General features: G+C 42.7%; 1 protein-coding gene across 1 annotated transcript in view; it reads right to left on the reverse strand.

The window, feature by feature from the left end:
* The window catches only part of LOC110529991 (probable E3 ubiquitin-protein ligase HECTD2), a 39642-nt gene extending 14643 nt beyond the window's left edge, over positions 1-24999 (reverse strand). Inside the window, exons 1-16 of the mRNA XM_021612720.2 lie at positions 24484-24999; positions 20065-20194; positions 18766-18904; positions 18284-18386; positions 16172-16261; positions 15942-16006; positions 15613-15658; positions 13391-13500; positions 12914-13062; positions 12464-12587; positions 11688-11784; positions 11434-11541; positions 8623-8755; positions 7873-7961; positions 3045-3203; positions 1482-1556 (exon numbers count right to left, since the gene is read on the reverse strand). Coding sequence (XP_021468395.1) covers positions 1482-1556; positions 3045-3203; positions 7873-7961; positions 8623-8755; positions 11434-11541; positions 11688-11784; positions 12464-12587; positions 12914-13062; positions 13391-13500; positions 15613-15658; positions 15942-16006; positions 16172-16261; positions 18284-18386; positions 18766-18904; positions 20065-20194; positions 24484-24561 — 1695 coding nt within the window. The 5' untranslated portion in view covers positions 24562-24999. The remainder of the gene's footprint in view (positions 1-1481; positions 1557-3044; positions 3204-7872; positions 7962-8622; positions 8756-11433; positions 11542-11687; positions 11785-12463; positions 12588-12913; positions 13063-13390; positions 13501-15612; positions 15659-15941; positions 16007-16171; positions 16262-18283; positions 18387-18765; positions 18905-20064; positions 20195-24483) is intronic.
* Positions 25000-26197: the final 1198 nt, after the last annotated feature.

The raw sequence follows: 26197 nt of genomic DNA on the forward strand, positions 1-26197 counted from the left end.
TTTGAGGGCCCTAGACACTGTCGTGCGTGAAAAGCCCATGAGGCGGGCTGTTTCTGAGATACTGGAACATTGTCACCGACGATCGTCCCACGCTCAGCGGCTTAGGTCACTCGTTTTGCCCATTCTTACGTTCAAACGAAAAGTAACTGAATGCCTCGATGCCTGTTTTATATAGCAAGCCACGGCCACTGTTTGTAGGAGCAAACCATTTACTGTACCTAATAAACTGGCCACTGAGTGCATGTCTATATGATTTGATATGTCTATAGATATAGCATAGAGGGGTAATGGATGGTGGTGGTCGGGATCTGAATACAGGTCAGTGAGTATATCTCTGGCTCAGTAAAAGGGTGAAAGACCCTGAAACCTTGGGCCTCAACTCAGAGGCCAAAATGCACATTTCCAAAATAATTATCTCACAATTTTATAATAGTTCAGAGGTGTGACCACCTAACTCATCATTAGTGGTGATGGATTGATTTTGACCTCTGATGTTCTTCTATCTCTACCGCAGATTCAGTTTAAGTTTCATGATCACTAATGATGAAAATCAAGGCCTTACCCAGATCCCACTCCTTCCAATGGCAATTCGGACACAGTGATAGTCACTGCTTTTCACACTGGAGTGTTAGTCTTGAGGAGGGCGTGAGAGAATGCATCTCCACAGCCTTCAGACCCTCCATACCCACACACTATGACACGTAGCTCTATTACCAGTGACACACCACCTATTAACTGCCATACTGTAATACTGAATTGATGAAGTCATGTAACTGAGTCACTCTTTAAAATCATTAAACAGCTCCTGGTCATCTTTTCTTTTTTTTACCCCCTTTTCTCCCCAATTTTGTGGTATCCAATTGTTAGTAATTACTATCTTGTCACATCGCTACAACTCCCGTACGGGGCTCGGGAGAGAAGAAGGTTGAAAGCCATGCATCCTCCGAAACACAACCCAACCAAGCCGCACTGCTTCTTAACACAGTGCGGCTCCAACCCGGAAGCCAGTCGCACCAATGTGTCGGAGGAAACACTGTGCACCTGGTTACACCGGTTAGCGAGCACTGCACCCGGCCCGCCACAGGAGTCGCTGGTGCGCGATGAGACAAGGATATCCCTACCGGCCAAACCCTCCCTAACCCGGACGACGCTATGCCAATTGTGCGTCGTCCCACGGACCTCCCAGTCGCGGCCGGCTGCGACAGAGCCTGGGCGCAAACCCAGAGTCTCTGGTGGCACAGCTAGCGCTGCGATGCAGTGCCCTAGACCACTGCGCCACCCGGGAGGCCTAGCTCCTGGTCATCTTGATGGAGTCTGTAATTAAAACCTTGTGAGGCCAAAACCTTCTGAAGGTTTGGGGAACACTTTAGCCAAACTAATTGGACTAAGATCCTTTTATTTTTTTGATCTATGTACATTTGTGTCCTGTTCAATAGTGCACTGTTGGCCTTGCACTGTTAATACATAGGAGAGGTCCATACCTGGAAGGTCAGATAGAAGTCTTCTTCCACATTGCCCTCATAGCAGAGCAGCTCTCCAAGCCCATGAGCCAAATCCTGAAATAGCAAATACTTTGTCACTTTTATTATTTCCTTTCAAATGGACTGTACGTTGCACACAGCGTGACACGGGTCATGTTTTACTGTGTGTGCTGCATGAATAAGCATGTTATGTTAGCAAGCTTCTGTTCTAAAGCTAATCAGCTGTTGTATTCAGCAAACCATTCAACACACGTAAAACACATGTAAGCCAGTAAGGGCAGTGGGAAAAATTAAGTTTAACAACAACAAAAAACTATTGGTTAGATAATTGAACAGTGCACCAGGGGTACTGTGATTCCTGAAATGCAGAGTCTGTTAGAGTATTTTTTTAAATATGAAATTATACTTTTGTTACATTGTTTGCTAGCTTCTCATTGACTACCCAACTTTGCTAACACTAGCTAGCTAGCTAGCTAGCCAGTTTTCTAAAAATGTGTGTTAGCTAGCTAAGTCAGCCATGTTATTAATACAACTCTCATCTGCTGTCGACATCAGGATACGATTTGAGAGCTCTAGTTAGCTCGAAAAATGGTTAGTAGCTTTGGCTACACGCGGACAGTGAATTCAGAAACATTCAATGGCTAGACACACTACAAACGATTTTACCAGGTTCCCATTTAGCAATTGTAATGACAGTCCACCACAACATACCCGAGAGTTTGCTAATTAGCATGGGGTAATCAGTGTTTAAATTTCATTATATACTAAAAACACAGTTTGAGATTTCTCCAGTTGTTCATACGGGGAAATAGGCTTCCCATAAAAATCTTGTCAGATATTGCAACAGTAATCAAGGGGGCGGGGCTTAGCAAAAGGTCAATTGCCTTTGCAGATGGGACTGTACAGCAAAGCGACTTTCAACCGTCTTCTTGAATCAGCCAAGCTGCAAAGCAGTTACATAGGATGAAGGGACAGTCTCTGATCAGTGGTATAGTGGCATGGCTGTGCCTACCTTTCATGCCCCAAAGGGAGCCAGGGCAGGATTACTGTGGCACTGGGAGTATGCCAGGCCAGCCACCCTGCCTCATCAAAGCCACAGTGTTATTAAAACAAAGTTTTTTTAGGACAGACAGGGCAGAGAACAACGCCCCACTCTTATGAAACTATGAACAAAGCCCAAAGAAACTAGGAGGCAAACATCTGGCACAGTTTAACAATTAAAAGCAAATTCTTACACAGAGAAACACCATCTCAGCAATGGGTGTGTACATTTTAGAATAAGAGACCGTAGAGTTATTTCACATTGGAAAAAATGAATGAAAGGTGTAAAATACTGATACATTTTTATGAATTCAGATGAGTTTCAGAGATTGGATCCAGCCCAAAGGAAAACATTTGGGAGTAAAGAAAGAAAAGCTAAACTGTGGTTCCCCCAGCTGGTTAAAAAGGGTATTGTGATCCTCACTGGTCTGATTGACCTACTGTTGAGGATGCCTATCCTTAATGAGTACATTTCTTACTCTAAATGCTGTGCTTCAGATGAACCAATCAGAGAAGACATACCGGCATGACCTGCTGCAGGTCGCCCAGGGTGGCGGTTGCCATGCCGATGGGAGTATTCTGGTCACATGGCACAATGGGTGGAGTCAAGAGCTTCTTGTAACAATAAGGAGGGAAGTGGATATCCAGAGCAATGCTGTTGTACACAGCGAGACCCATGAGCTGGCACAGAGTCAAGGACCAGACATTGATTCACAGACAGATCAGGCCATTTTAGGTGATCAGTGTTCACCAAAGCAGGATCAGTGTCTTATATTAATGAATGTATTAGTGCAACACAATAACACAGGAAACTTGAACATAACATACAGTACCATACGACTGTGAATGTTTGGGCTGATGCCCAGTAAGCACACAGAGACCAGACTGCACAAAGAATGTTTCTAAATTACACCAAGACAGAATAAATGACTACATTGTGTTACTGTGTGTGTTCAGACTACGTCAGCCACCGCCCCTACCCCACAAAACCCAGCAGGTGGACAGGACATTTATCCCATTAATTCTCCATCACCTACGCACGCACGAATGCATGCAAACACGTTCCTAGCTGCCTAGTCTCCATATTGCCTCCAAATGAGGAAGCTACTCTGGATGTATTTCAGAGTTAAAGCCCACACAAAGATCACTTTATAATGTGTCAACTGCAGGTAGAGTGGGTGCTTGGATTCAAGAGTACACACACAAACACACATGTATGCAAACTGCACAGACACGCACAACACTCTAAGACATGCACACATACACACTTTGTGCACACGCTTTCACACTCACAGAACCATGAGAAATTCAACGGGGTTGCCGTAGTGAAGGAAATACACTGCCACCTACTCTGAAACTCTAATGTCATTGGCTTTCCAAGTACTTCAACGGTTGGAAATCTCACCGTACAATATTAGGCAACACTGAGGGAAGGAGCTTCACACAACGTTATTTTGGGGAATTTGAGGGCAAAGACCTAATACACTAAACAAAAATATAAAATGCAATGTAAAGTGTTGGTCCCATGTTTCATGAGCTGAAATAAAATATCCCAGAAATCTTCTATATGCACAAAAAGCTATTTTCTCTCAAATTCTGTGCACAGATTTGCTTACATCCCTGTTAGTGAGCATTTCTTCTTTGCCAAGATAATCCATTCACATGACAGGTGTGGCATGTCAAGAAGCTGATTAAACAGCATGATCATTACACAGGTGAACCTTGTGCTGGGGACAAAATGCCACTAAAATGTGCAGTTGTCACACAACACAATGCCACAGATGTCTCAAGTTGAGGGAGCATGCAATTGGCATGCTGACTGCAGGAATGTCCACCAGAACTGTTGCCAGATAATTGAATGTTAATTTCTCTACTAAACAAGTATCGGGTGGCCAGTACGTCCAACTGGCCTTACAACCGTAGACCACGTGTAACCACGCCAGCCCAGGACCTCCACATCCAGTTTCTTCACCTGTGGGATCATCTGAGACCAGCCACCTGGACAGCTGATTAAACTATGGGTTTGCACCACCAAAGAATTTCCACACAAACTGTCAGAAACAGTGTCAGGGAAGCTCATCTGCATTCTCGTCATCCTCTCCAGGGTCTGGAGTTTAGCGTCGTAACTGAATTCGGTGGGCAAATGTTCACCTTGGATGGCCACTGGCACGCTGGAGAAGTGTGCTCTTCATGGATGAATCCTGGTTTCAACTGTACCGGGCTGATGGCAGACAGTGTGTATGGCAAGTGGGCGAGCGGTTTGCTGTTATCATCGCTGTGAACAGAGTGCCACATGGTGGCGCTGGATTTATGGTATGGGCAGGCAGGCATAAGCTACGCACAACAAACACAATTGCATTTTATTGATGGAAACTTGAATGCACAGAGATACCGTGACGAGATCTTCAATGGGCTTCAGGCCCATTGTCGTGACATTCATCCGCAGCCATCACCTCATGTTACAGCATGATAATGCACAGTCCCATGTCGCAAGGACCTGTACACAATTCCTGGAAGATAAAAATGTCCCAGTTCTTCCATGGCCTGCATACACAGACATGTCACCCATTGAGCAAGTTTGGAATGCTCTGGATCGACGTGTACGACAGCGTGTTCCAGTTCCCGTCAATATCCAGCAACTTCTCACAGCCTCATCAACTCTATGCGAAGGAGATGTCACACTGCATGAGGCAAATGGGGGGTAATGAGAGAGGTAATGCCAAGACAACCGTGTGGCTCAGAGCGGTAATGCCAGTGGTCTCATGTGGCTCAGTTGGTAGAGCATGGCGTTTGCAACAAGGGAACAGTTTGAAAAATAATCTCTTCCTTTGAACCTGTCCCTGTAGTCTCGTTTTGCAAGACGTGTCTCTACCCATCCCATTGCAAGTTAAAGCAATATGCAGGCTCAATTCCAGCACAAGACTACTGCAAAGTGTACAAACTGCAAACAACATGCACAAAGTAGGAACAGCATGCAGTGTGCACTGTCTCTGCACCGTGCAAAGCACAACTCTAACATCATAGAAACACACTTTCAGTGTAAACAAATCTCAGCGGTAAGTGGCTGTGATCCACCATCCGTATCAAAGTCTGTGAGCTATAAGAGGCTTCTTCCTCATCCATCTGGCTTTTATTTGACAGGCTGCCTTTTACTGCCTTGAGCTCTGAGCTCTCGAATAGGAGAGGGATTCAGAGGCCTCAGATGTAGTCTCAGATCTATAACTCTTGGCCTGTTCTGCACGCAGAGACATACAAATGGTATCCATGAGTTCATCTGACTCTGGACAAGTAGAAAAGGGCTTAATTGCCAAAATCTCACACTATCCCTTTAAATCTCCACCCGGAACAGCCAGAAGACAACCCCTTGGAACCTGGTTCCTCTCTAAGTTTCTTCCTATGCTCTTTCCATGACCGCCTGACAGACTGCCAAGACTACGGGAACAGGTTGGCTAATTTAGCACTTAGCTAGCACACAGCCCCGCTAGGCCACTAGCCACAGACTAATGTTTTTATTTTATTTTTTTACCCCTTTTTCTCCCCAATTTCGTGGTATCCAATTGTTGTAGTAGCTACTATCTTGTCTCATTGCTACAACTCCTGGCTCGGGAGAGACGAAGGCTGAATGTCATGCGTCCTCCGATACACAACCCAACCAGCCGTACTGCTTCTTAACACAGCGCGCATCCAACCCGGAAGCCAGCCGCACCAATGTGTCGGAGGCTACACCGTGCCACCTTGGCTAGCACGCACTGCGCCCGGCCCGCCACAGGAGTCGCTGGTGCGCGATGAGACAAGGAGATCCCTACCGACCAATCCCTCACTAACCCGTGCGACGCTAGGCCAATTGTGCGTCGCCCCACGGACCTCCCAGTCGCGGCCGGTTACGACAGAGCCTGGGCGCGAACCCATGGACTCTGATGGCACAGCTGGCGCTGCAGTACAACGCCCTTAACCACTGCGCCACCCGGGAGGGTGAAAGTGAAACTGAGGTGAAAGTTAACAAAATATTAAATGGATAGTGAGATTTTTCCACTTATCCATGGGTTCATCTGACTCTGGGTACCATTTGTATGTCTCTGCATCCAGTTTGAAGGAAGTTGCTAACTAGCGTTGGCGCAATTGCTAACTAGTGTTAGCACAATGACTGGAAGTTGCGCTAACACTAGTTAGCAATTGCGCCAACTCTAGTTAGCAACTTCCTTCAAACTGGATGCAGACATACAAATGGTATCCATGAGAAAAAGTGCTTAAATCTCACACTATCCCTTTAAATCTCCACCCGGTAAAGCCACCCCTTGGAGCCTGGTTCCTCTCTAGTTCTTTCTAGGTTCCTGCCTTCTAGGGAGTTTTTTTCTAGCCAATGTGCTTCTGCATCTTGCATTGCTTATTCTTTGGGTTTTTAGGCTGGGTATCTGTAAAGCACTTTGTGACAACTGCTGATATAAAAAGGGCTTCATAAAATATATTTAATTGCTTAATTGTAACATCCCACTAGGAGGCAGACGCCCAATAGGCCGGCCAATCACAGCACAGTGGTTTCTGTGTTGGCGCTGCAGTCACTTGTTATCAGTCCTAACAGCACTAACACACCCATGGATTCCACTTCTGTATCGACAGTGTCTTCTTCAGGCACTGCAACCCAGTAGATCAAGTCAAGAGAGGACAATCCTAGGTCAAAGTTTGCAAGTCATGAGTTCTCCATGAGGTCTTTACAGACAAAGGAAGACTACCTACAGATAAAGGATATTGCCCACTCCAGGCTGTTTACAATATAAGTATATGTAATACATATGTTAACTAAAACACAACAGGTTTAACATTCGTAGATAAATAGGAATGTACAGTGGGTTAAGTGAGGACAAGATGTCAGATTAAGTTGGCTTACACTGACATGACATATGAATGTAACAGCATTACTAGGTCAATATGATGATTTGGTGGCCGCTGGCATCCTAATATATAGACAGACCAGCTGTCCAGATCAGCTTTATCTCAGGAGTGTTAGGAATGTTATGTTCAGTGGTTTGAAATGTTACTTTTTCGTATCTCTTACTTATTGAATGCAGGAAACAACCTCATGCTTAACATTATATCATGAAGATTCTGTTATTGTTCATGTCTTGCAAAAGGGGTTTACATAATACAGTGAAAATGTCATCTAAGTCCTATTAAATATAGATAATAAGCATATATTGCAATGGTTAGACTGATTTATAGCATCGCAAATACATTAAGTATCAGTTTCTCCAGTGTGGTTTTCCAGCACTGCCTCATCTGTGTGTGTGGTGCAGATTGCTGCATATCTGAAACCGTTGACACAGTAATTCCTGGGTTAGGAATGAAAGGATACAGTCCCGACCAATTGAAACTCTGAGTAGTTGTCACATTTCCAGCTGCTGAACCAATGACATCGCGAATCCTTCAAGTAGGTGAACATGCCTGAAAAAACAAACAAGTTTGATATATAATCCAGTGTAGGGAGCATAAATGGGACTGGGAAAACCCCTCCACAGGCCTAATGTAACACAAACGTCTGTTCAATGTCTAGTCTAATAATATTTTATATAGTAGTATTCTAAAAGTTGACCGAAAACATTCACAGGTGCATTCAACAGTTTCCTTAACCAGATGAAAACTCTGACCTTCAAACATGAAACATTATTGTGCCTAGCATTAACTTTTTGACAAGGAAAAAAAACTTGAGTGTAGATGGGTTGGTTCGCGTTTTTAATGAGCGGGCACAGTTTTCATATAGTCTAGGCAAGCAGCCCGCATCTCTGAAAATGTATCTATGGAAAGAATAACTGGGCTTGGAGGACTGAGAGAAAAGGAGAGACCCAATGACTCCAAAAGCAACAAGCTCACGCCACTGTTTCAGAGTTATTAGGTTTTTATTGGGTATGTGAGAATGGCTTTATGGCTAATATTCTAATTCTGCTGAGATTTAATAAAAGCTGATTTGCTTTCCATTTCTTCCAGTATCTCAAATGAGAGGGAAAAACATTTGATGAATCTTGCATGGGTTTTAAGCAATATATGGATTCTATGTGACAGTTTCTAAATGAGGCCAATATATTCTGTCCTGCATTCCATGTCTCACCATAGTCAATGTGGAAAATCTGTCGAACCAGCAGCAGGAACCACTCCTTGGTGAGGCCGCCCATGTCGAGCCCCGCCTCTCCTACGAAAGTGACCTTGAGCTTTTTCTTCAGGTCTGCTCTCTTCCTGCTCAGCTGGACAAGGCGAGGGAGGGGTGGAGGGGGAGGGGAGGAGGGGAGACACAAACCCTGCGTTTTACGGCCAGGAAGGTTTTCCAAATCAAGCCGTGGTGACAGAACCTCCAGAACAGAATACCAGATGGGCTTTAGAGGGGGAAGCAATGGGTCCACTAACGGCTCTGTGCTGTAGTGTTATGTGCTTTCTATCACCATTAGAACCAGATAACTTAATAAAGTGTACATTTCTTTATAATATATTTCTTTATAATATATATATATATATATATATATACACACACACACACACACACACACAGTTGAAGTCAGAAGTTTACACCTTAGCCAATTACATTTAAAAACTCAGTTTTTCACAATTCCTGACATTTAATCCTAGTAAAGATTCCATGTCTTAGGTCAGTTAGGATCACCACTTTATTTTAAGAATGTGAAATGTCAGAATAATAGTAGAGAGAATGAATTTTTTCAGCTTTTATTTCTTCCATCACATTCCCAGTGGGTCAGAAGTTTACATACACTCAATTAGTATTTGGTAGCATTGCCTTTAAATTGTTTAACTTGGGTCAAACGTTGCTTCAATATTTCCACATAATTTCTCTTCCTCATGATGCCATCTATTTTGTGAAGTACACCAGTACCTCCTGCAGCAGTGCATCCCCACAATATGATGCTGCCACCCCTGTGCTTCACGGTTGGGATGGTGTTCTGTGGCTTGCAATCCTCCCCATTTTCCTCCAGACATAACAATGGTAATTATGGCCAAACAGTTCTATTTTTGTTTCATCAGACCAGAGGACATTTCTCCAAAAAGTATGATCTTTGTCCCCATGTGCAGTTGCAAACCGTACTCTGGCTTTTTTTATGGCGGTTTTGGAGCAGTGGCTTCTTCCTTGCCGAGCGGCCTTTCAGGTTATGTCGATATAGGGCTCGTTTTACTGTGGATATAGATACTTTTGTACCTGTTTCCTCCAGCATCTTCACAAGGTCCTTTGCTGTTGTTCTGGGATTGATTTGCACTTTTCGTACCAAAGTACGTTCATCTCTAGGAGACAAAATGAGTCTCCTTCCTGAGCGGTTTGACGAGGTCCTGGATGATTTACAGTCTCTTATGTCTCTCTGGAATGCTACCCTTGCTCGGATTTCATCAACCTTGTTGTCAAGAGACTGAACATTGGCGAGTAGTATGCTTTGGAGCGGTGCGCGATGTGCCCGTCTCCGGAGCCTGACCAGAAGACCGCTTCGTCTGCCCCTTTTACGGCATCGTTGTTTTGGTTCGCCGGCTGGGATCCGATCCATTATCCTGGGTGGTGGGCAAAACACAGGATCCGCTTTGGGAAAGTCGTATTCCTGGTCATAATGATGGTGAGTTGACGTTGCTCTTATATCCAGTAGTGCCTGGGGGCAAACTACCTGCCCTCCAGGACACCTACACCACCCGATGTCACAGGAAGGCCATAAAGATCATCAAGGACAACCACCACCCGAGCCACTGCCTGTTCACCCCGCTATCATCCAGAAGGCGAGGTCAGTACAGGTGCATCAAAGCTGGGACTGAGAGACTGAAAAACAGCTTCTATCAAGGCCATCAGACTGTTAAACAGCCACCACTAACATTGAGTGGCTGCTGCCAACACACTGACTCAACTCCAGCCACTTTAATAATAGAACAATTGATGTAAAAATGTATCACTAGCCACTTTAAACAATGCCACTTAATATAATGTTTAAATACCCTACATTACTCATCTCATATGTATATACTGTACTCTATACCATCTACTGCATCTTGCCATCTTTATGTAATACATGTATCACTAGCCACTTTTAACAATGGCACTTTTATATATTTACATACCCTACATTACTCATCTCATACTGTATGTATATACTGTACTCTATATCATCTGCTGCATCTTGCCTATGCCGTTCTGTACATCACTCATTCATATATTTTTATGTACATTATATATATATATATATATTTTTTTTTACCCCCTTTCTCCCCAATGTCATGGTATCCAATTGTTTGTAGTTACTATCTTGTCTCATCGCTACAATATGTACATATTCTTCATCCCTTTACACTTGTGTGAAATTGTTAGGTTAGATTACTCGTTGGTTATTACTGCATTGTCAGAACTAGAAGCACAAGCATTTTGCTACACTCGCATTAACATCTGCTAACCATGTGTTTGTGACAAATAAAATTTGATTTTATTTATTTTTCCCATGATGTCAAGTAAAGAGGCACTTAGTTCGAAGGTAGGCCTTGAAATACATCCACAGGTGCACCTCCAATTGACTCAAATTATGTCAATTAGCCTATCAGAAGCTTCTAAAGCCATGACATCATTTTCTGGGTATTTTCTGGGTATGTAAACTTCTGACCCACTGGAATTGTGATACAGTGAATTATAAGTGAAATAATCGGTCTGTAAAAAATTACTTGTGTCATGCACAAAGTAGATGTCCTAACCGACTTGCCAAATCTATAGTTTGTTAACAAAAAAATTGTGGAGTGGTTGAAAAATAAGTTTTAATGACTTCAACCTAATTGTATGTAAACTTCCGACTTCAACTGATTATATATATATATGTATATATATATATACACACACACATTTTATATTTATTTACAGAGGACAGTGTTTCAACAACGTGTTAGGAGGTCTTACCTCATCCAATGAGTCACTGAGTAGCTGGGCCCGTCGTACCTTGATGTTGAGGAACAACAGGTTCATGTCCACTCTCTGCCTGCGAGAGACCTTGTTCACCAGGCTTTGCTGGAGAGAGAGAAAAAACACATAACGAAAAGGTTTTAATATGAATGCAGGTCACTGTACATCATATGCATCTCAGTTCATGCACAGCTCAGGGACAACTGTGTTGATAGAGGAAGGTTGACAGAAGATAATAGGCTGTCTCTCACTCTGGCCATGCTTATCATCTGCTGTTCTGAGTCTCTCTGGATGATGGCTTTCTTCACCACCGTTGACAGGATAAATGGGAACTGGCAGAAAGAGAACCTGAGGAGGAGAAGATAGGAAGAAAAAATGCACTTGGGAAGAAGATTATAAAATATGGACCCCCTAGGATTTCCATAAAGAGGAAGAGAGTAGCCCACAGTCTCTGGACTGCTCCACAATCAGTTCCATCTTTAGAAACAGGAATCATTGTGCAATATCCTTCTCTCTCCATAATATGTGTCCCTTGACGGTCACACCATGTGGAGGCGTGATGTGCTCTGTTTTGAGTTTCGGCTCTGACTCACAGAGCTGTTCCACTGAGGGTTGTCACAGCAAGAGAAGAGCTGGGGAAGGCTAACCTTCAGTAGCGCTGCATTAGCACTTTTAGCTGTTCATATGATGTATGGCACACAAGAGGGAGCTGTATCATCAAAAACTTGGAACGGACACACAGGGAGAGGAAAAACATGTGCAGCTTATGAGAAGTATATCTAATGTGCCGTGTGTTCTGCTCTCAGTGCCATGTGCTGTCAATCACTGGCTGATATGGGAAATGGGAAAACGACATGCTGTGGTTTACAATCTTCCCAGCAGGACTTCCTAACTATGTTCAGAATTGGAAGATGTTTAACCAATAAGTTATGGCCTATAAGAAGGGCTAAGAAAATGTCCTGATTAGGAAAAACACTGGACCCTGAATATGGGATCCGAGTGTTGATCCTGTAAACTGGGGACTCACTTGTTGGAGTTGCCGTGGCTCTGCCAGGTGCGGTACTGCTCCATGATGTCGATGTGGTCCAAGGTGATGTTGTAGAAGTCCGTGAAGGACATGATAGGAGGCGTGGATATGCTGTTAGCTGCATCTGGTGGGACAGGGTATACAAGGGCATTAGAGTTTATCTACACATGTCTAAATGACTTTACACCCGAGATAGAATCTAGGTAGAGATTCTATATGCATGAAAAACCACGTCACCCCTCCGGCCCTCCTGACAGCACCTGAACCTACAGCCTCCCTTGAACAATGACACTTTCACTTTGTCTCTGGTATGTGTATCAGGTTTTACAGAACATACTGGATAACACAGGGCACATTTGTAGCACTGTGGGGTTACCCAGAATCCACTGAACAGCTCCAGGGGTACACCGGGTAAAATACCCTGTTCCTGATGTTGTGGACATGACTTACTGAAGAGGGCGAGGACCTTGGTGGCAGCAGGGATCCACCAGGAACACCTGGTCAGAGGGGGCAGTTCATCAGGAGGAGCAGGTAACAGACGAGTGGAGATGAAGTGAAGAAAACGCTCCACCAGCTGCCTGAAACGCCTTGGAGACAGTCTGGGGAGGGGCGAGGAACAGGAAGCACGCACGCGCACACACACACACACACACACACACACAACATTTAGGTTACCACAGGCCAGAGTGAACGTTAGGTAGTGTCTGGGTGTGACAGCGTGTAGGGAGAGACTGTGTATTGCCTACTCAAACTGGATACAGGCTGGGTGTTAGTCACCTCTATGAAGATCAAATACTTCACTACTCAACCCCTATTCATAACTGCGGGCTGTGTTAGTGTGAAACAAACACATGGTTTATAATAATACATGTTTTATAATCCATGCAGGGGTGAGGCTTTAAGACACACTTTGCAGACTGCACTTACTTTTTAAACCAGTGCACTAGGAAATGGTGGTCAGCCTCGGACAGGCCAGCTATCTGTCTCAGTAGGTGGGCATAGATCACATAGGTACTGGTGCTGGAATACTGAGGGTTCTAGAAAACAAATAAACACATGTCATCTGTTCTAAAAATCCAGAATGTACTGCAAAATTGCCTTGCACCAATACAGAGAAAAGAGAGGCAAGAGAAAGCTTTAAAAGCTGACTATAGTCCAGTCTATTTCATCGGTTTCTATGCACTGAACTTCAGTGAAAACCATAAAACATTCAGCCTCTCCGAAAGAACAGCATCACACAGGAAACCGACATTCCAGCAGTCCAGGATGACCTCACCCAGTCTCCATGGAGAACAAGGAACATGACATCAGGGATCTGGCTGATCAGACGTGTGCTGTGTATCTCCCGGTCGAACAACCACCCACATTCTTTACACAAACGTGTAACAAGAGAATAGGCCTACACTTATATAGAGGAAATTGAACAAAAAACAGAATTGCTATAGCCAATCTTGTTTACAATTGTCCTGCACTGTTAGTTACAGCAAGTACAGACTTACTCAGAGTATTTCAATTAATGACATCATTAGCATTTTCCCTCGACGGACTAGGGTTACTAGATTTTATGTGAGGTGAAACAGGTGAAGTCAAATCAACGACTCTAGTCACACAGCTAGCTCGGGGCACAGAGAGTAGTTGTTGCAGTACTGCTGTGGACTGACTGCCTGACATACGACTGGAGTCAATGGGGTGTATGGAGAGGGAGGAGGCCTAAGGATTCCAGCTGGTCTTGCTTAACCTGGCCACTGTACTGTACAGCTAGGCATTAGACCAAGAAGAACATCCACTGCCACAGCACACTGAAACAAGACATACTGAACCAGCACTACCATCTGATATAAGCATCTACACATCAGACCAAAACCAATAACTACTGTCTCTCTATGAAAAACAGAGACACTTAGACCACCAAAACAAACAGAGACTCACTGCACTACAGCCAGAACTATCTTCAAAACTGACGTGAGGGCAGAAAGAAGTCCTGCCACTGAATCCAATGAGCCAGAACGGCTGCCTCTGTATCACTTCACATGTGACTGCAGTGGGATATAATACCACAGGGACTAGAGTACCACAGGGGCTAGAGTACCACAGGGGCTAGAGAACCACAGGGGCTAGAGTACTACAGCGGCTAGAGTACTACAGCGGCTAGAGTACTACAGGGGCTAGAATACCACAGGGGCTAGAGTACCACAGAGGCTAGAGTACCACAGGGGCTAGAGTCCCACAGGGGCTAGAGTACCACAGGGGCTAGAATACTACAGAGGCTAGAGTACCACAGGGGCTAGAATACTACAGAGGCTAGAGTACCAAAGGGGCTAGAATACTACAGGGACTAGAGTACCACAGGGGCTAGAGTACCACAGGGACTAGAATACCACAGGGACTACAGTACCACAGGGACTACAGTACCACAGGGACTACAGTACCACAGGGGCTAGAATACCACAGGGGCTAGAATACCACAGGGGCTAGAATACTACAGGGGCTAGAATACCACAGGGGCTAGAATACCACAGGGGCTAGAATACCACAGGGGCTAGAATACCAAAGGGGCTAGAACCAAAGGGGCTAGAATACTACACTGGCTAGAGTACCACAGGGGCTAGAGTACCAACGGGGCTAGAATACCACAGGGGCTAGAATACTACAGGGGCTAGAATACCAAAGGGGCTAGAATACCAAAGGGGCTAGAATACCAAAGGGGCTAGAATACCAAAGGGGCTAGAGTACTACAGGGGCTAGAATACCACAGGGGCTAGAATACCACAGGGGCTAGAATACCAAAGGGGCTAGAATACCACAGGGGATATGGGACCCTAACAGTCCCTTTAAGCCTGTGGCAGTGGTGGTTTGGAAAGCACAAAATAACCCACTTTCCACAGGAAATGACAGGGATTAATGGAAACCAAGAATCTGATGACGGGAGCATTATAGCCATTTATTCCTGTCCTGAAATTAACTGTTTAACAACATGGGGATTTACTGAGCATTTACACCAATCCAAGATTGTTCACAAGGGAATTGAACACAAACGACAAAGCATAAAACATAAGACATTATTTATACCTTATAAAATGAAACTTTTACAAACAAAACGTACTGGTGCATGTACTTAATAAGATGTTATCTTAAGAAGTAAATGTTACCTGAACTAAGATGAAGTATGCCCTCAGGTCATCTTTCGTTCTGGGACTGAAAACACAACACATTGTTTTCAGCAAAAGGAGGAAATCAAAATGTATACCGTCAGCCTAATGAGACATCATATTTCATCCAAACTAGCACATTGTGGCAACAAAAAATGGCAACAAATTTGAAAAGAAATGTTGTGTGTAATTAGATGCCAAACTGTATGAATGTCATTTAGTTCTCATAAGCAATGCTCTATTTATGGTAAATGGTTGCTGCAGTGTAACAACAGGTAGCATAGTAACAGTAAATGGTAGTAGCGGTATAAATTGAAAGCAGCACTCACCCTTTCCACTCTCTTAATAGGCTGTTAATGATTCCCTTCAACACTGATTTCTGGATGTCTTGGGGCTAAAACAACATAAACAAACATGAGTTAACCTCTAAATTGGATGAAATTACCCAAATTCTGCTGGTTTCAGGAAGCACTTTCATGGTAAAAAATCTGAATAGGACTTCATTTGTTTTCTCATATGATATCCTCTTCCATAGAAAGGTCACGTTGGCAGTACTTACTGTGCAGAGTAAAGCATCATAAACTGCATTCAAAAATTTTGAGTTGACTCCAGAATCCTCGATTGTGTTAAATGGGGCGTTAGCTTCTCTCTAAGAAAGGAGGAAAAGGAAAATTGTACATTTCTCATTGTTAAAATGTTTTTATTTCAGGCCTTTTTAACAACAGCTCAAACAACGGGCACTTGCTACAGCCAAACCCTGGGCTTGTCTGCAGTGAGGACATATAGTGTGTGTGTGTGTGTGTGTGTGTGTTGAACAATGGCAGTGTGTGTTGAACCATTCTTGCTCGATGCCAACTAAACAAGGTTCGGACCTTATAAGTGCATTTGGAATGTATTCAGACCCTTCCCTTTTTCCACATTTTGTTACGTTACAGCCTTATTCTAAAATGGATTAAAAATGTGTTTTTTTCCACATCAATCTAAACACAATGCCCCATTAGGACAAAGCAAAAACTGGAATGTAGACATTTGTGCCAATATATTAAAAATTAAAAACACCCTTGTTTCCATTGATCATCCTTGAGATGTTTCAACAACTTGATTGGAGTCCATCTGTGGTAAATCCAACTGATTTGAGATGATTTGGAAAGGCACACACCTGTCTATATAAAGGCCTCACAGTTGACAGTGGATGTCAGAGCAAAAACCAAGCCATGAGGTTGAAGGAATTGTCTGTAGAGCTCTGAGACAAGATTGTGTCCAGGCACATATCTAGGGAAGGGTACCAAAACATTTCTGCAGCATTGAAGGTCCCCAAGAACAGAGTGACCTCCATCATTCTTAAATGGAAGAAGTTTGGAACCACCAAGAAAGACTCTTCCTAGAGCTGGCCACTCGGCCAAAGTGAACAATCGGGGGAGAAGGGCCTTGGTCAGGGAGGTGACTAAGAACCCGATAGTGACTCTGACAGAGCTCCAGAGTTCATCTGTGGACATGGAGAACCTTCCAGAAGGACAACCATCTCTCCAGCACTCCACCAATCAGGCCTTTATGGTAGAGTGGCCAGACGGAACACCCTCCTCAGTAAAAGGCACATGACAGCCCGCTTGGAGTTTGCCCTTAAGGCACCTAAAGGACTCTCAGACATGAGAAACAAGATTATCTGGTCTGAAGAAACCAAGACTGAACTCTTTGGCCTGAATGCCAAGTGTCACGTCTGGAGGAAACCTGGCACCATCCCTACGGTGAAGCATGGTGGTGGTAGCATCATGCTGTGGGGACGTTTTTCAGTGGCAAGGACTGTGAGATCCTCGAAGGAAAGATAAACAGAGATCGAAGGAAAGATAAACAGAGCAAAGTACAGAGATCCTTGATGAAAACCTGCTCCAGAGTGCTAATGGACGTCAGACTGGGGTGAAGGTTCACCTTTCAACAGGACAACGACCCTAAGCACACAGCCAAGACAACGCAGGAGTGGCTTCGGGACAAGTCACTGAATGTCCTTGAGTGACTCAGCCAGAGCCCGGACTTGAACCCGATCTAACATCTCTGGAGAGACCTGAAAATAGCTGTGCAGTGATGGTCCCCATCCAACCTGACAGAGCTTGAGAGGATTTGCAGAGAAGAATGGGTGAAGCTCCCAAAATACAGGTGTGCCAAGCTTTTAGCGTCATACCGAAGACGACTCGAGGCTGTAATCGCTGCCAAAGATGCTTAAATAAAGTACTGAGTAAACAGTCTGACTTCTAATGCAAATATGATATTTCTGGATTTTCTTTTTTATACATTTGCAAAAAAGCAGTTTTTGTTTTGTCATTATGGGGTATTGTGTGTAGATTGATGAGTTTGAAAAAAATATATTTTGGAATAAGGCTGTAACGTAATGAACTTTTGGAAGAAGTCAAGGTCAGTACTTTCGAGTGCAGCTTTTCTCTTGGTTTATGTACCGTTGATTTCCTCATGAATAACACATTCCAGAACACATGCTCTGCATGCTTTCCTTAAGAGAATTCACAATGGAGAAAGAGGTGCTGCAAATAACAATCATTTAATACGAGGAACTAAACCAAAGGGTGTGGAATATTCTAAAATTGATAAGGTATGTTTGGGGAAAGCATAACTCACAACATAATAACAAAATGCCTGCATGAGCCATTTCAAGAGCCATTACCTTGAAGGCAGCATTGATCTCTAGAAAGGAGTCAAAGGTGGTTAGGTAGAAATCCCTCACATCCCTCCAGTCCCCTGAGGTTGTGGCTCGCTCCATGTCTTCCCTGCAACACAGTGGAAGGAATCCATCAATAAATCATTGTCATAGCGAATCATAGCCCAGTGAGCAAAAACTGGTTGAATCAACGTTGTTTCCACGTCAATTCAACAAAAAAAATGTAATGTGTTGATGTTGAATCAAAGTGGAAAACTGATTGGATTTGCAAACAGTCAATGATTTTCACCCAACTTTTAACCTAAATCCAATGACATGATGTTATTTCATGTTGAATTTACGTTAGTTGACAACTCTACCAAATTGAAATCAAAACAAGACGTTGAAATGACGTCTGTGCCCAGTGGGAAGTCGTGACGATCATAAAGGTATGCTACTCACTGTTAAAAGGTCAAATGGAGGTCATGGAGAGAGGTGGTGTTACTCACTGGAACTCTTTGATGGTCTTAGTGCGGAGGGGGATGACAGGTTCAGAGGGGAACGGGGCCTTCACCTCGGGGGGAAGTGTGTCGATGGAGATCCTCTGTTTCTGCCTCACATCACTGCAAATAGGAGGTAGCTCCCTCCCTGGGAAATTACAAGACCCACATAGTTAGTTCCCTTTACACAGAGTATGATACACATGACTATTGTGTTGTGTGGCAGATATGTACATATATTTGTTACTGCTTGCAAAGACTGCTAGCTTCCACAATGGACATGATTCACAAGGCTTTGATTGCGAGATCCTTAGATTGCGACTTGCTCAGACTGGCTTCACTAACAACACTAATTAAACTCGACCCAATCAGTCTGTAATCACATAGTACATTCACTGCATGACCTTAGTTAACCAAAGCCAACTTTCCGTTAAGTATGGACACATGATTGCCTCTACCAATCTTTTTCAGGACCTAACAGGCCAGGACAACAGTGTATACCGACTAATGACAGCATTCTCACAAGAAGACACAATGAAGTTGTTAAACTATTTCTGCTGGCTGTTGCCAGGTCATAACAATTGACGACGTCCATCATTACCTCAGATAGCTGACCCATCTCATCTCACCCTATTCATGTTGCCCATGCTTTTGTTTTCCTATCAAAACCCTTTTATGCATAGAAATCTCATTTGAAGATCAGAGGAAGAAAATCTTAAACTTCTGCCAAATATCATGTGTTAATTTACATTGGTAACAGAGTTTCAATTTCAGTGAGGTTACAAATATCAAGTGATGGAACATATTGATTTGCATAAATGGCAGAGCAATCATATAGTTTGTGCATAACAATAAATCAGGCAAGGAATCTAAACAACTACATTTGAAATGACAAACGCTTGGAAATGCTTTCCTGCTGCATGGTTCCTCTCCACCAACATGTATACCCCATGAAAACAAGCCTTCATATGGCTTTCATTTGACAGAGATGTTCGCATAATTATTTTGGCATCAGTAGCAGCAGCGACTAAATGGATTTAGTGTGCACTGCAGGCCTGACAACTGTTCTTTAATATACTGTCATTTTGTTCATTTAACTAAATAAACAATGTCTCCATTGCCGTACAGTGGTGAGTGACATATCATTGTATCCAGTGGAGAGACCAGCTTCTGTGTGAATATAGGGAAGCCCATCAGGAATCAGGTTGGAAAGAGGAGAGATTATTGTAGGATCCGCGAGGGCAACGTTTCTCCAGTGTCTTTGTAGACCACCACAGTGTGTGAATCTGCCCAGTGTTGTTAACTCACCATGTCGTCCACCTGGTAGACACTGGTTTGTGCCCACGCTGAACCGGCCTCCCGTCTCCCTCCGCTGGTTAAGGGAGGAGATGAACGTGCTGAGGGAGGGAAAGGGCTGTTTCGCACCACGCCCCAAATCCTGTCACAAGAAGATTACATCATTATGGGAGGAAAACTGAACTGAAAACAATGTACAATTATGTATGTATGCCGGTGTGTTCTTGTGTGTTCTTGTAGTGGGCTCAGAGTTCAAAGGGCCTTTGAGTCTTACACTTTAACAGCTATGGAGTCATGGAACTCCTGCTACAGTTTGTGCTGTTGGGAAACGTTTCATATAGGAGTTAGAGGTTAACTTTGCTCAAGAATGACTTTGTGATGGTGACAGGCGTGCTCAAGTTCAAGCCCTCCTCTCCCTTGTGTGCTCTTGACTTAAAGGCCCAATGCAGCCATTTTTATTTTAATATGAAATTATTTCTGGGTAACGTGGTACCTTACTGTAATATTGTTCCATTAAAATGGTCAAAAATAGCTTTTTATTTTTTTTTTAGCAAAAAACACTTTTTCAAGCAATCAGTTTTCTAGGACTGTTTGGGAGTAGTCTGAGTGAGGGGCCTAAGGGAGTGAAAAGTATCTGTTATTGGTAGAGAAAACTCTTTGTTATTGGTCTATTAACTTTATTAACTTTCTATTAAACCTGCTGATTAGAAGATCCAGTGTAAATTGTATTTTAAACCTGCAAATATCAGGAATTTACACTGATAAAAAAGTCACACTTTTACAGTGTTAGTGTCATCAGCAGTTGTACAATATGATACAATCACAGGAAAAAAACATTTTGACTGCACTGTGCCTTAAAGTCTGATTTGCCCCCATTTTCTTGATAATTGAATGAGCTCTGTTGCTATTAAACTTCCCTCTTGTCATTAGACTATGTTTGTTAATCAAGTGAAGTTATTTTCCTTCAGTTTGTGTATTTATTTAGGTTGATTACTGTGTGTGTTCTTGTTTGTTGCTGCTTCTCAGAGCTCCAATTGGACACGCAGACATGTGAATGTACACACACCTATGAATGTGATATAGCCACCGTGTTGGCTAAATGATTGATTTCAACCAGTTGTGCACCACTGCTCATTATGGCTATGTTATAGCCCAGGAAGTGGCACAAGGTATTTCTACCTGGCTCTGCCAGTGTTCTGTACACAACAGTTGGCAACATTATTTATCCTAACAACTGCTACTACCGCTACCGTTATTTTGTGAATAGAAAAATAATAATTGCACTTTATCCTTTGCCAGAGGAAACCCTATTAGGCCCACACATTAGACTCATGAATCAACATGAATCATAGGGATAGAATACCATATCATATAATTGGCATTTATTTCATTCAGTTAAGTGGTCCACGTGATTTTTCCACCCAAGGTGAATCCGACAACCAGTTTAGAAAATATATATGATGTCAATTTCCTATTTCTTGCTGCTGCTCTCACCAATGCCTACAGCCAACTGTTCTGGTAGCCCAGACAGCAAGGAGGGTGGGAGGTAGGAACTGAGTGCAGTGGACAGATTGAGAGAGAGAGAGGAGGGCCAACTAAAAGCATATGCACAGCAGCAGGTCCTGACACCTTAAAACTCTCCACCGAACGAAGAGGAGGGGGAGAAAACACATGTCTTACAGATGACATGGAGAGAGGGAGAGAGAGAGGGAAGGGAACTTCTCAAGTCCAGACAATCCTAATGAGATCACTGAGATTAGAATTACACCCATAAAAATCTTCCTTGATTATGCCATTAGCACTCCACATGGAGTTACTCTGATACAGACAGTAATATTGTCTCCAATGTCTCATATTGTAAAAACTATTGTTTAGCACAATTTCAAAAACATTTTCAGTTTGTGCTAATCAAACTGACATCTATAAAAATAAAATGTAAAAACCTGCACCTCAGTGGAATATGGTAGATGCTTAATTTCAGAGGGATAAAAGATATCTCCTCCCCCGTATCCCGTTGTCTAATTCGATCCAATGGATTCTATTCAACTAATTCAACATTCGTGTGTACAAAAGGGCAGATCAAACAAACTCTTCATCCGAGACACAGACAGGAACAATATCTCCAAACAGCACACTCCATTAACATACAGAAAGAGACTGCCACACAGAGATACACCTAGTGTGTATTATCTCTCCATCTCTCATATTAAAACGCTCTCAAAGAAGTATGCATTTACATTTGTACATTCTAGTAATTTAGCAGACACTCTTATCCAGAGCGACTTACAGTACCTAGTGTTAAGACCATTGTTTTTGTACTGGTCCCCCATGTGAATCAAAGTGTCATGCTCTACCAACTGAGCTACACTGGACACACTCTTAAAGAAAAAAAAACGAACAGTACGCGCATGCACACCACACAAACATTAGACACACACAAACCTTTCAGTTGATTTTAGAGTTGTAGTTTACCCATTGCTCATAATAAGGACACATCTTCTAACAACATCAATAACCAGAAATGCCTATAACGTCTGGGTTATACTTTCCATGCGTTCGAATAACTGCTTAGTTTGTTTAAATTTTATTAGTGTTGCTTTTAGTGTGCCTTTGGTATTTAAAAAAAAAAAACAGTTAAACATTTCCTTTCCCAAGCGGACTCAGAGGATCTAATAATGTTTTTGTTTACGGAGGGAAAAATAGGAATAATGTGTTATTTATGGTGAGGCGAGACACACAAGGCAGTTGCTGTGTTCAGCATTATGTGTAATGATACACAGGGACAGGCTGGAGTGTGTGTGTGTGTGTGTGTGTGTGTGTGTGTGTGAGAGAGAGAGAGAGAGAGATATATAACAGCATTACGACATTTCCAGATATTAGGCCTACATTAATCTGAAAATGATGATGTGACACAATAACACATATTGTATCATGGGCGAAGTGATTCTTGGTGTGGCTCCTCTCCTCTGAATTACAGAATTGTTCTTTATATTACAACCCTAACTTCTGGATAAAAACATCACACTCCTCTTTCCTCTTCTCCTCCCTCCCCCTCCCTCCTCGACCACTCCTGTCCTTCTATTCTGTTATTCATGGCTGTGCCAAAATGCAGCACTTTATGAGAGAATAACCGTCTGTGTCTGTGGAAAAGTCTGCCTCACTCCTAAATCTCTTCCCATGTTGCTCTTCCAGGACGTTTACTATCTAGATCACTACAATGATGCTACCGTGTAATGAGTGTGTTGGTGGGAATGTGTGTGTGTGTGTGTGTGGGTGAGAGAGAGAGGGAGAAAGAAAGAGAGAGCAAGAGAGCAGAAGCAGCATTAGGACATTTCCAGACATTATGCCTACATTAGTATGAAAAATGATGGGTTCCATATTGGATAGTTAAAGGGGAAATCCGCAGTCAAAACAATAACAAAGCGGTCCCACCCGCCTCTGTACGGTAAAAAGTTGAGGGATTGGCCTGGAGAAATCTAACCACTCTTAAATTCACAAAGCTTTTGATGTAAGGACTGACCATCCAAGATACAAAAAATTATAGTTAAGCATTTGTTTGTTTACATTTAAAATGTTTACAAACATTGGATTCAAACAAGCTTATATTTTGGGTTATGTTGGGGTATGACAGTTGAACTAAGCTCATGAGGAATTTACAAGTTATATTCCTCAAGAATCAATTAATTTATAAGTCCAAAAACGGATGTAGCAACTGCGGATTGCCCCTTTAATTTAAAAAAACTCTTCCAATGTACCTCTTTTGAGGGGGACTGTTGGGGAACAAATGTCAATGCTTTTTCCAATGACAAATATCCTGGTTCATCAAACTGTGTGGATTATTGGTATAGGTCCTATTCTGATACTTTAAGTCCTTGAGTCCACTTACTTTGTGAATTAAATCACTAAGCATCTTGTTCCACAGGAGAATTAAGCAATAATGCCTGAGGAGGTGTAGTATATGGCCCATATACCACGGCTAAGGGCTGTTCTTTTTCACGACGCAACGCGGAGTGCCTGGACGCGGAGTGCCTTAGCCGTGGTATAGTGGCCATATATCACAACCCCCAAGATGCCTTATTACTATTATAAACTGGTTACCAACATAATTAGAGAAGTAAAAATACATGTTTTGTCATACCCCTGGTATAAGCTGTCAGCCAATCAGCATTCAGGGCTTGAACCACCCAGTTTATAATGCCATTTATAGTAGGGATGCTGACAACAACAAATTATAATAGTAGCCCATACTGCAAAATAAATACTTCACATTGTTTGACTGGGCCAGTTCAGTAATGTCTTTAGGTTGTAGTTGAATAAAGGAAATATTGTGTAAGAAAAAACATTACAGAAAAGAGCTCAAATAATTAACTATATTTTACAGCAACAAGTTGTAAGCATTTTCTGATTGAATGTAAACAATTTTGCACTTACCATAGTTGGTGACGTATGGCATATTGGAGGGAGCTTTTCCCTTTCCACCTCCGATTGCGCACAATTCTCTTCATTCATTACAGAGTGAGCTTCTTCTTTTTTAAAATAGAAAGTTATTTATTGCACTACAATGAGTCTACGGAGACGTTTACGCGTTACTTCGCTGTCGAAGAATATGCATAATATTGCAGGTCTCTATTAAAGGATATCGCCCACTATATTGTCAGGTTCAGGAGATTCATAATGGTCCACCGTCGTCACAGTTTCTCCGGCAGGTGGGCTCATGCGCAACCTGTCACTAACAAACTGTTGCTGCACGCAAATTCCAGAATTTTAGATGACAAGAACACAAGTATTATTTATAAGAACTACGGTACCGTTATCCTTTTTGTAGTTAACTGTTACTTTCAATAATCATATGTTCCTCTTACGGCGCGGTTTTTGGCATCCCTTTGGAAGGCAGCACCGCTGTAAACTGGCGCCATGTTGTTAGAAGGCGGTGCATGGAAACGAGCTTGGAAACGGAGGCAGTCTCCAAGATGAGACATCCTGCGTCATCGGGGCAATTTAACTAACATCCATAATTAGAGAAATAACCTAGATATTTGCTCCCTAAAAGTCATACCCTATTAATGGGATATTTAATTCGTGGCTCTCTGGGAAGTCCTGAATATGCCAGTTTCGCAGCAGTTTGCAGAACTCCCCTACCCAGCTAACAACAAACGTTTCCACAACTTTAGTAAAACTGTTCCCTTAAGAGTCTCATTAGGTCATCAACTAATGTTTTCATAGGAATGTTCCTGTGATGTGCAATGATTGTTTCCAAGAGACCATTCCCTTAAAATAGAACTTACCCAGAACGTGGTTACCAAGTTCGCAGATATTAAGATATTGTTGAAGACACGTTTCATGGGAACGTGCCAAGAACATTCATTTTTCCAGTTTTCTGTGGGTTAGGAGAACATTCCATCAACAGCCCACCAAACATTCACAGAACATGGTTACCATGTTCTCAGAATATAATATATCAATGTTCTAGGCAAGTTTCATGGTAACGTTGCAAGAACATTTGTGTTTCCAGTTTTCTGTGGGTTAGGAGAACATACCATCAACATCACACTAATCTTTGTTACCCAGAAGTAAAATTCTCATGAAAGTTGTCACTTCCTGTTTACACTGGAATCTGTCCACAAGAGATTAACATCACACTCAACATACACAGAACATGGTTGCCAAGTTCTTAATATATAAGATATTGATGTTCTAGACACTTTCATGGGAATGTTGCAGGAACATTTCTGTGTATCAGTTGTCAGGACTTTGCCTGATGGTCCCAAAGAAACATTCTCCCCCACACCTGGGATTTGAACTCACAACCTCTTTGTTCACGGTTAGGGTTGCAAAGCTACCAATCATTTACCAAGTTACTGGAATCGTCAGTAATTAACAGAAAATCTATGGCAATCTATCATAACTTTGGTAATTTATACTTGAATAACTTTTTAAAATTGTATTCCTATATAGTATTCATGTATTCAGTATTCATGCGAAATGCTTGTATGAGGTGATGGTGGCTGATGAAGGGCACGACAATGGGCTTCAGGATCTCGTCACGGTATCTCTGTGCATTCAAATTGCTATAGATAAAATGCAATTGTGTTCGTTGTGCGTAGCTTATGCCTGCCCATACCATAACCCCACCGCCACCATGGGA

This window comes from Oncorhynchus mykiss, chromosome 1 (genome assembly GCF_013265735.2).
Source record: "Oncorhynchus mykiss isolate Arlee chromosome 1, USDA_OmykA_1.1, whole genome shotgun sequence".
In the NCBI taxonomy this organism is placed as follows: Eukaryota; Metazoa; Chordata; class Actinopteri; order Salmoniformes; family Salmonidae; genus Oncorhynchus; species Oncorhynchus mykiss.